This window comes from Gallinula chloropus (assembly GCF_964237585.1).
Source record: "Gallinula chloropus genome assembly, chromosome: 2".
In the NCBI taxonomy this organism is placed as follows: Eukaryota; Metazoa; Chordata; class Aves; order Gruiformes; family Rallidae; genus Gallinula; species Gallinula chloropus.
This window is the reverse complement of record NC_140086.1, coordinates 54,880,218-54,892,225: the sequence shown is the minus strand read 5'-3', so window position 1 is coordinate 54,892,225 and position 12,008 is coordinate 54,880,218. Positions and strand designations below refer to the sequence as shown.

At 38.9% G+C, this 12,008-nt stretch overlaps 1 protein-coding gene across 1 annotated transcript in view; it reads right to left on the bottom strand.

Moving 5' to 3' along the window:
* PTPRM (protein tyrosine phosphatase receptor type M) overlaps positions 1–12,008 on the bottom strand; it is a gene marked incomplete at its 5' end in the record, with an annotated part of 481,602 nt that overhangs the window by 225,794 nt on the left and 243,800 nt on the right. Inside the window, one exon of the mRNA XM_084260019.1 lies at positions 1,716–2,024. Within this exon, the coding sequence (XP_084116145.1) occupies positions 1,716–2,024 (309 nt within the window). The remainder of the gene's footprint in view (positions 1–1,715; positions 2,025–12,008) is intronic.

The following is a 12,008-nucleotide window of genomic DNA, read 5'->3' as shown; positions in this document are numbered from 1 at the left end:
TTGGAAGTACAGCAAAACACTGTGGTAACCCTCTAAAATGGTATGAAGGCCATAAACTCTGAGCAGTTTTGCCACCAGGAAGGTCAAACAGGGGGTTACCTAGAGAGGCTGTGGGATATCCATCTTTGGAGATACTCAGAACTCAACTGTACAAGACCTTGAGCACTCTGCTCTTGATCTGCTCTGAGCAAAAGGTTGGAATAAATGAGCTCTGGACGTCCCCTGTAACCTACACGATTGTGTGATTCAAAAAATTATGATGACTATTTGGGTCAATATACTCTGTTGCTTTGCACCCAGACTTAAGTACCTGACTGAAAGTGTATGGTATATTAAAAAATTAGAGTTTTTGTTCAGTGTATTCTCCCAACCACTGAAACCGGTTTTTAATGGGTCGTGGAATAGTATAAAGTTCCAGAGGGCAAGGAATAAGAAAATGTCCCAGATAACAATAAAATCTTTATCTTTGTCACCCTACAATTGAACCAAATAAAAAGTAGAGAATGCCAGCAAAATTAATTCAAAATAAACTTTTTTTTAAGGTGTGCTTTGTCAAATCTGTTGCAGTAGCAACTATACAACCCTCAATTGTTTAATTTATTGCCTCATATATTTTGATTAGAAATTAGTACTACACAAAACCAATACAGCATATATTAAATTATTTAATGGCCTAAGTGACAGACTTCAAGTATTTATAATAAAATGAACGCATTGCTGAGGTTGCTACTAGAAATCTACCATGTCTGCAGTAAATCTATTGTTGATCTGTAAGAAATTAAAAAGCCATTCCTTTTCAGATTGCAAATGATAAAAATGGGAGAACAGGTCTGTTATATAAAGCAATGCCAGTCTTTTGACAAGGTTTATTTGAAGAGTATGCATTTTAAAGTGAGTAAATGCAAGGTCAAAAACCTTAAGGTACACTTGTAGAGGGCACTAAGGGGCTATACCTCAGTACAGAGTGTTCTGGAAAGGTGAAACTGATGCCTGGTGATACAAATTCAACATTCTGGTAGCTAACAGAGCTCCAGTACTGCCTGCATGTAGAATCACAATAGTGTCACAGAGGAGTTAGGAGGGATGGTTTAACTTTTCCATGCATTATTACTTGTGCACCTCAGAGACACGGTTGCCAGTTCAGCTATGCTTCAAAGAAAGACACAAATTGTGTAATTGCTCAAAATAAATGAAAAAAATAGAGATCTGAAAACCCCATGTTAGCTGAAAATTATTTAAATTAAGGGAATATCTATATATTTGGATGTCTGTATATGGAATATATCGTCTGAATAAGCAACTAATAGCATCCGGTGGTTGGAAAGCTAATCCCAGAGAAAATGAAACTGCAAATCAAGAAAAAATATTTAATGTTGAGCATATCACTCAGCAGAAAAGCTTACATGAGGATACTGGGGAAAATCACCGGAAGTTTCTTCAAACTGATACTGGAATTTTTAAGAGGCAGCACATACATCAAGCACAAGTTGTGAGCTTAATGAAGAAATGATTAATGATGTGTGATGTTATAGGTTATGTAAAAGATCATTCTACCACTTTAATGGACCCTTTACTGCCTTAAAATTGCTGAAGTTGGTGGAAAATCTGCTATAGATATTAGTGGAAGTAGACTATGCGATTAGATAGCAAAGCACGTAATCTATCAGGCAGCACGCGCGTACATTGCACACATCCGTGTCAGTACAAACACTCACCATCTTCGTCAGTTTGTACTACAAGCTCCTGGCTTTCTTTTCGGCCCTCAGGGTTCATGAGCACTAACTTGATGCTGACGTTCGTGTAGGGTGAGAGGTTAGTAATGGTGTGCTGGGGGTGCGAGCTTTCCGTGTCCCAGCTTACTTCTTCTCGGACTTGCTCCTGCCCTCCAGCCTGGTACCGGTAGTGCACCGTGAGGTTGTACCGATGGCAACGCGTGACGTTGTACCCAAAAGGCTCCCAGCAAATAGTGATTTGCCTGGACTTGATCTCCACAACCTCCAGTTTCCGTGGCCCACGCATTGGATCTGAAAAATGACCAATACAGTTCTGGTAAAAATTATTTATTCAGTAAGTAACAAGAGTAATAAGAAGTTTGACATACAAGCAGAAAGAGAAATCCACTGCTTTACCTCTCACAGTGAAAATGACAATAAAAGTATTGGTCTCTGAAAAATCAGGAAAATAATAAAAAAACCAAACAGTGAGAAAAAGAGAGAGAAGTATCGCTGATGAAAAATGAAGAGCAAACCAAATACCAGAAACTTTTTATGCTTAAACTCAAACTGCATGATACAGTTTAAATGACACTTACTTTTTTACCTGTTGCTTGCAAATTAGAAGTATGTTAAGTATTTTTGCAAATTAATTTGTGTGAACGCTTTTAGAGCAAAACCCTTCACAAAACAAGTATCTAAAAGGAAAAGGTATTTTAAGGGAAACTTGCAAATACATAATGATTTTCTTCCAGGACTGTTTATACAAAGAAAAAAATGTTAGATGATTCTTCAGTTATTTTGAACTCATTTGTTTTTAAGTTAGACTGAATGCAATTAATCTCTATTCAGCCAGGATATTAAGTTAATACTCCAATTCCTTTAAAATACTCCACAGAGTTCTCTTCCATAAACATTACTTGTTAATAGCTGCTTGTTTTTTTTTTACCTCATCCTGAATAACAAGGCAAATATCTCCATTTGTAGTAGTGGTTTAGCAAAGTATAAAAAGAAGTTGGACAGATACACAGACAATACACAACACATCTGATGATACCCTACTGCATCCAAGCTTTCCCAGAGATCTCCCAGTACACAACCAGCCATAAATCACAACTAACAAAATCACACACAAGAACTTATGGCTATGTATATACACAAGAACCAAAGACTGTGGTTGATGAATTAAAGTTTCCTTCAGACCCAGTGGTCCCAGCAACTGAGATAGAAAAGTGAAGCCAATTTTCCACCATATTGCAGCAGAGCCACTGAGTTGACACCCCCCCTACATTTTAACCCCACAATAATCTATGCTTTTTTCATATTGGAGCCATCAAGAAGATTAAAGATAATGTCTGGTTTTATCTACTGCTTCACTAGGGTGACTTTTAATGAGCTAGAAGCCTCTTATACGTAAACAAATTAATATGCATCTTCCTTCTTTTATGTTTATTAATCAGCATGTCTTCACTAGCAATGTTCTAAACAATTTACACAGGATTTCATCTTTTTATTTTTTAATAAAATCCCTGCGTGCTTGAAATATTTGTTCAAAGATGCTATTCATCTTAACTCCTTGAAGAAAAGGTGTTAAAGAATTGCTTGCTCTTTCTAACATCTAAAAAGCAGGGTATGAAATCCTCCAGCTCGCTGCCGCCCCCCCCCCCCCCCTTTTTTTTTTGTTTTTACTTAATTCCCACTACCCAGCAGTTTTGGTCACCAATACAGAGTATTCACCAACTGTTACCAAAGTGCCAAAGCAAAAAAAAAAAAATCAAACCAGACGTAATCATGGTCTCCTTCCAGTGACTAGACTGACTGGAAAAAATGTCTTGACCAGGGATAAATCACTAGAGCCATTTGCCTGCTTCCACGCTCAGATACCCCACTTAAGAATCCTGGTGTTTGGGGCACTTTTTAGTGCTACAGCAATTAACAATAATGACAAAGCAAGTCCTAAGACTTCTATGTCTTCCTTAAGCACTTCTGCATAATTCACACAAAAAAATCATGAAAAAGAGCCTTCCTTTTTTTTTTTTCTTTTTGGTTTCATACCAGCTGCTTCATTTCTTCTTTAGGTGAGACTATGAATAGCAAAGGACATTTGATGGGTATTGTGCAACCATAATAATATCCAAATGGACTAAATAGGACTCGAAAATCAACAAAATTGAGGTGACCCTGACATACAACATTAAGCAGTTGAACAAAGCTCCTAGCAGCAACAACAGGGAGCAGCCTGCTTAGTTCCATAGAAGGCACATCAGAAAATTCACAGGGGAGCTGAGAACTCATTTTACTAGAGACATAAAGCTAATTCGTAGCATTATAAAACTGAAATGCAGCGTCTGTACAAAAAAAATGGATCAAAACCTGTCCACAATTTCTGCCCAGGAGGAAGATATTCTTATGTCACGCTATCTTAGTAAAAAGTACAAGTTAGCCCTCTAGTTAAATCTTGAAGTCATTGCTATGAGAATGACAGATAACATTTTCTCTTCTAACTAGACAGAAATGGAAAAAAGAGATTAGATTGTAAAATACTGAGACAACACAGTTTTTGTTGCTATTCACAGTGTAAAGCTCACCAGACAAGGCAAATACCCTGGTTGCTTTGGTCCCTTCTTCTCTTCTTCTTACCATTCATTCAAAGGTAAGACGAGATTTAGGGAAGTGATTGTGCCTCTGTACTTGGCATTGGTGAGGCCACACCTTGAGTGCTGTGTTCAGTTTTGGGCCCCTCACTACAAGAAACACATGGAGGTCCTGGAGTGTGTCCAGAGAAGGGTAACCAGGCTGGTGTGAAGGGGCTGGAGAGCAAACCTTACAAGGAGCAGCTGAGGGAGTTGCGGTTGTTGAGCCTGAAGGAGGCTGAGGGGAGACTTTATCACCACCTACAATTACCAGAAAGGAGGTTACAGAGAGGTGGGTGATGGTCTCTTCGCCAGCTGATAGGACGAGGGGGAATGGACTCAAGCTGCACCAGGGCAGGTTCAGATTAGACATTAGTAAAAAGTTCTTCACCAGAAGGGTTCTTAGGCACTGGAACAGGCTGCCCAGGGAGGTAGTTGAGTCACCAACCCTGGATGTATTTAAAAGATGGGTGCTCAGGGATATGGTTTAGTAGAGGACAAGTATGGTTGGAGTTGATCTCAAAGGTCTTTTCCAACCTTGTGATTCTGTGAGATTATGCAACTGACAGAGCTCTGACCTCTTTGTGGGGTAGGCCTAGTGTGTCAACTAGTCAATGATGCGCTTGGTGCAAAGAACGGGAGAGAGGTAGGGTATAAAAAGCTCCTGGGACACAACAGAGAAAGACATTTCAGCAAAAGTAAAGCAGGATTTTACATGATGCTCCAGGTGGGTAAACTGCTGTTTTATGGGAGACGTCCACTGAAAAAGTGAGGTTGAATATTCCAGAAGTCTGTCCATGAAAAAGCCTCTGAGGATACAGGACTGTAATTCAAAGAATTTCCCCACTTTGTGTCCTCAAATGTCTCAAAATGGACATGGTTAGTGGAATAGATGATGCTTTATTGTTTCTTTCATCTGATAAACCTATTTCCTGGACTACCACTGCTTTATTTGCTTTGTTATATTTTTCTTTACAATATCACATTTCTTTCATTTATCAGACATGACTTCTTCACAGACCTGAGCTTATCAGTTCTCATCTGGTCTATGTAGTGGAGTTCTCAGTCATAACAGTTCCATACACTTCAAGTACACAACATTTTTTGGTTAAATTCAGTTAATTCATAAAGTAAGCAGAGAAGAGATGAAGTGAAACATGTCTACTTTTAACCAGAAAAAAAAAAAAGGCTACTGTAACAATGGAATTTTGAGATTAAAAAAACACATGGCTCAAAACAGCCACAAAAAATAGCAGTTATTGCAAGAAAAGAAAAAGAAGTTTCCATTTGATCAAGTTAGCACTGAGCTTCTCTGGCAGTATTGTTGTGCACCCCAGAGGAAATATTTAATGTGATATGGTTCTGAGAGCACAGTACCTCGCTTCTAATACACTAGAATGTAAGTGCTCTTCATCATGAAGGATGCAGGATACTTGGGGAAAGAGAACTGTTAAGTGACACATAAAGAATGACAACTAATGACTATGGTTTAAAAAGAAAAGCTGAATTAATTACCACAGCATGGTGACTTCGATTAGTTTATTTTCTGCAGGATCTTTTTATCACTTTTCCATGTTAATGTCCAAACTTTAAGTGAAAAAGTAAGCATTCCGTAGAGATGCTACTGCTGTCCTCATGAGACTCCCACTGAACTATTCATGTAGTACTGAAAAGCAGTCATTTTGGCAATGGTCTGCTGTTATGACCTTGCATCAGGTAAGATAAGGGATAGCTAGATAAGGAAGCGTCACTTCACAGTGCTAATCACAACTGAAATCAAATTTCTTAGAGTAGAAGATGAATAAAGAGATTAATATGCCATACTGTTTATATTATACACAACATATACACCCCATTGCACACTGTGCATGTGCTGACTCCGCTTTTTCCTTCCTAGGTAGAGGCCCACCTGCAGAGAGGTTACACAGCCAGACCTCTCTGCTCACTCTGCAGCTCTCTAGGCAAACTGAGCCTCTGCTGTTCCTCAGTATTCCAGCTATTTTCTTATGCTTCCCTGGTACAGATCATGAGGCAAATGGGGAAAATAAGGCCTACCAGTTCATAAGAGAAGAGGCTTTCCTCCCAAAGGAGTGCACTGCCTGTCATGCCTGAAGCTTAGCCAGGTAGCTCTCACTAATTCCCTGGCTGGTGCCTGCAGCATTTTTCATGCTGCTCTCCTTCTGCCAGCTTCAGCAGGGTATCACGCAGTGAAGTCTGACAGTTGCAGCTCTGACCTGAGGGACCAGCAAGCCCAGTTCTAGCCCCTGGCACTTCAGCATCCCATTTAATCGGTGATCTTGGTTCCTTCTCTGCTCCGCTCTGTTTTCCTGAGAATATGGAGCAGAGACTGACAGACAGGATCAATTTCCATTGCAGCTGCAATTCACAGCTCATTTCTCTGGAACCTCACACTTTACCTCTGTCGTGGTACCAAAAGTACAATGCTTTTTCAGAAACTCAATTTCAGAATCACAGAGACATTAAGGTTTATTTTTAGCATCCTATCATTGATCATCAAAACTTGGGTTTAGAATGAAAACTCAAGACTGGAAGTTTTGTCTTTTCACCACAGACATACTGAAATAAGAGATGAAGAAAGGAAGGGCATGGTGGTTCTGTGATTCTACCTGGCATGTGTTAGGTACCATTTGAAAGACATCTGAACAAAAGGCAGGAAGAATTTACTTCTTATCTAAGCAAATTATTAGTGTGGTTTAGCTATGTAATCCCATGAAATTTAAATTCCAGATTGGACTCTACCATCCTTCCACAGTGGGTAAAGGATGAGCAGGACAAGAAAATGTAAAACTTGAAGATGAAACCACAATCATCTGAGATTTAAGGTATTATCCATTATGGCTCCTTTAAACACAAAAATTAACTAATGAAAGTTAAATGTACAGGCTTTGTCACACACAAACTCTAGACTACACTCCTCACACTACAGCAACGCCGCATCTGATTCAGCAGACAATCTAAGCCACGTGCTTTGTTTCAGACAAGGCTATATGTGTTATAAGTTAAACTACATGCTTTAAGAGTTTACCAGCACTGGTAGAAAGTCATCAGGCTGTCAGTGTACTTAATAGTCAGAAGTACCTTTCAGGGAAAAACAAAACAGAACAGCTGAGGAGAAGACATGGGAAGTTCACTTTTCCCTGCAGAAAAACTACAAAATTAAGCCCTTAAACATTTATTAACAATGGAGTTTACAAGTCTTTATACACATTTAGGCAAACCAGTATTTCATCCATGCTTCTCCTTACTTGGTAAAACCCCACCTGCAGAGATAACCAAGCCAGACTTCTCTACTGGCTCTACAGTTCTCCAGATAAAGAGATACTCTGCCGCTCCTCAGTAGTCTACATAATATGTTATACCTCAGGGGCACAGATCATGAGGTACTGAAATATCAATTAATCTATTGGGGAACAGACTACACGCCTCTTGAGCCAGCTGCTATCAAAGTAATGACGTTTGGTTTGTTTTGAGAGAACAAATCTCAAGATTTGTACATCTACAGTCAACAACAAACAAGAAAGTAGGCAAAATATTGTACTTGTTTGATTTGATTTTATATCCAATCTATACATGGCTGCAAACAATTTGAGGTTGTTTGCAAACTTGATCAGTTTTGTGAAAGATCACATTCAACCGTGATGGGTGATTTTTATACTGTACCTATTTTTTCCTCTGAGTTCTTCAACAAAACCTGAAGTTCAGAAAGAGCTTTGCTTTGCTCAAAATATCACGTTTTATCAAATCTGGTAATAGATGAGGGTTTTTTGAATTCCAGTATCTAAGACCACAGCATGTTGTGGCAACAAGCAAAAACATTAAAAGTAGCAAAGAACATCTGTAATTTTGTAAAAAAAAAAAAAAAAGCTTAAAACATCAGTTTCACTTGGGATATCTCTACTTAATTTCATGGAGAAGCCATGGAGATTGATAGCAATAGTTAGTAGGATTATTTGGGTAAATGACCACAGAACATACCCAGCACCTCCTGGATAGTTTTTAAGTTAAGGTACTTAAAATTCTTACCAGTCTTTCACTGTTACTTGCTAATAGCATTTCTAAGAGAACACGTCCCTCCTCGTGCAAAAATAGATGCCTCCCACAGAAAAGCAGCACTTCTATCAGTCTTCTGAACGCACTCCCTGACACTTTAAAAAATGCTGGGATCCAAGCCCTGCAGAGCTTCAGCACTAATGAGAGAAAGAACTGTGAGACAGCAAAACTGAAATGATAGTCGCCTGTGATTTAAAAGAGGAAGAAGTAGTCAGTTTTATGCTAAAAACTGGACTATGCCTCATTTTCTTTAAGCAAATCCTGGGGGAAAAAAAGCTTCTCGTTAATTTTTTTTAATTTTCTGCTTTTTAATTATTATTCATTTATCTTCCACAGTCAAAATGGTGGTGAATGAAGATGAACACAAGGATGCATGTGCCCTAAAGTTATCAGGATGCTAACTTTGAGTAGCAGCCTCTGGGGATGCCTTTTGCACACAGAGAACTGAGAGGCAGGAACAAGCTTCCTGCACCTTTTCTAATGTGATCAGGATCCACGGTGTCATAAAGGAGAGACAGTGTCAGTAAGACAGAGCTTAAGTATAAAAAAACCCCACACCTCAGGGTAACCCCACCACATACAGTTTTCTGTCTCTGGAATAACCACTTCCCAGCATCTGAGAACTGGAAGTGTCTCACTCACAGCGTGTGCTCATACTCAAGTCTCTTTCTCCTGCCAGAGATGCCAGCAGTCTGCTGGGCAAAAGAGAAAAGCCAGCATCTCTCAAACTATCCTGCTGTCAGTAAGATGATAGTGAACATCATTCTTCAACATGGAATGAGATGCCAGATTGTGCTTCCACCGATTTTGTTGTATCATATATCATGAGTATTGTGTAGTTAAACCTTAGGTATCTGTTTGAGGTACGACAACAGCATTTCTCCTACTTTATATACAAAGAAGTTGAAGTTCAAAAGAAATTAATTATCTGCTGAAGGTTACAAAACATCAGCAAAAGCTGTGCAATCCTAACTCTCAGTCTAATTTCTAACTAATTAGAACACAACAGGTTTTTCTGTATTTTGTCCAGAACTGACTAGTTCCAACACATAGGAACTCACAAAACAGTAAAATACAGACATCTCACAGCAGTAAAATGAGCAGGGCAAGTTTTTAAAATGAGCCAGCTCGAATCCTCACTTACTTAGAAGCACTGGATACAGAAACACGAGTGAGTGATACAATCCTGCCCCAGACAGTTTCCTTAACTTTTCCGCCTCTTACTCTCCAATGCGTGGCCACACACATCCCATGAGGCAGGCCCATGTCTTCAGGCTGACACTTGCATTTGCAAAGTATATTGGTCTCACCACCAATAACTCTTTTAAAGCTACTTGTATTTTTTGAGTGTTAGTTTCTATACAATGTTTTCTTTCATGAGACAGCTGATATGAACTTTTCGCTTTATAGCAAAATTTAAATATGAACTAATGCAAATGGAATCCAATATTTCTTTATGTTGTCATTTTATAGGTATACTCTGAATGGCAAGTCATCTAAATTCTAATACCTTTAAGTAAGGAATGAAAGAAAAACATCATTCGATATATTTTTGTCAAATTACCTACATTACATGATTACTCCTCCACAATCAAAATCAGATTTTAAGTATGAATGATACAAACAAGATTACATTCCAAATCTGCAACAGAGATTTTAGTTGCTTGTTTAAAATGACATACCTAGCTATTCAGTAATCACTTTATAATAACCCCTTTCATTTCTAAATCTACTTAGCCATCAGCCACTAGTGAGGAAAATGCTGGCAGTGGTTTTTACAACTACACATTAACTTTGCATTTCATGACAAGCTAATTCTAGAGAGTTCGAAAGACAGACAAGCATGTGTTCTCAAGGTTTTCTTTCTTTTACATCAAGGAAGCACACATCTAACTGAGAAATGAAAAATAAAGAGTGCAGACATATACTTTTCACTTCACACATATGGCAGCGACAATTTATCCCAACTTCACCCCAGGAACCTCCGTGAGTATGTAAATCAACAAGAAATAAAAGGTTGTGACAAATAGCTCTTAGAAGCATTACAACAGTAAGATGGCAAGTAAGACTTAAGAAATAAGATCTTACTATGCTAAGATGCCTACTGCTGGTAGATGTTAGCTTTGGTAGCTCTGCCTTTGGAAGATACTTGGATTGGAACGATCTTTGAGGAAAATTTAAGTCAAATGACCTGTGTTGCATATATTATTCCTCTCGATTGAATCATGGGTGTTTAAGTCTTTTTCTGAGTTGGTCACATTGCTGGTTTATTTACTGTCATCATTGTCCCTTCCTATCCCATATCCATCGTACGTTAACAAAGCAGATGTCTTTATCTCCTGATCTGACACACAGATTTATCTGACCAGACAGGTACCTCCACACCTGTGGCACCCTTCAGGAGCTGGCACAGGTAGCAGACTTCTAGATCAATTTATACAGGCTGCAGCCCAGATGCTGCTCGTATTTGAGAGGCTGCAGGAAAGACAAAGAAAGCTGAAAGTCTGAGGAACTGCTCTTGTGGCCACCTGAAACACATCCTTCACACAGCTACCACACAATAGTACTGTCTTCACTGAGCATGAAACCACGTGGCAATGCAGAAACTTTCAGATATACTGAGAGATGGTGCAGGTGGCTGGCTCATAATTACATCTATTCTTGAGAACAACAGACATAATGTGACCATGCACCACGAACAGGGGAAGTGGCATTAACATAACAAGCACCCTTCTGCTCGGTGGTCAAAAAAAGGGGAACCCAGGAGAATGGTATAAACATTTAGAAGTTCTGGTGAGAGGGAAACAATCTTTTTTTTCTGGAAATGTCTGGAATACACCCATGACACTGTAGTACAGCAAACCATTCTCTTTACACACTGAGTACCTGTATTTTTGCACAGTAAGGGCCCTATCACCTTCTAATTGTGACTAATATTAATGGCAACGCATGCACTGTTTGCTCTGTTGTGTGACACATTAACATCTTCAAACCCATTAAGGTTTATGGTACAGCTTCTAGAGTTGCCCCTGAAACTGACTGGAGCATAAATTAGTGAAGGTATCAGCTGTTCAGTCCCTGTCATCAAAGTAGAAGCCCAGTAGCCATTTACTATGTTGTGCAAAAGAATAAGCGGGTGATGTTGTTTCATACATCAGTCAGAATAAGATGTAGCAGCATGTTCTGGTTATCACTGTGGCCTATTCCTACTGACAAATCGCATTAATTCAGAGCTGTTATGTACAGTGGTGTTAGCTAAATTGAGGATTGAAAGCAGGCCTTTATTGAACCTAGATGACAGGAAAACATGGTCATATAAATCTATGTAGAAGAGAAAATGCCACCAATCAATGTTACTCGTCTAAAAAGAATATTTACCATTATTTCTAATCTGACATGTGCAATCAACCTTAACCAAGCGATGCAGAGTGGGATCGGTTTTGACAAATAACCCTCAAATACATAAACTTGATAAATGAATCAAATTCTCTGTTTACAACTAGTAAAAGAAACTTTGAACTTACATGCATGTCAGAAGGGAACAGAACATTCTCTCTTCCTAGTATACTGTCGTGTGCTAACTACTTTTAAC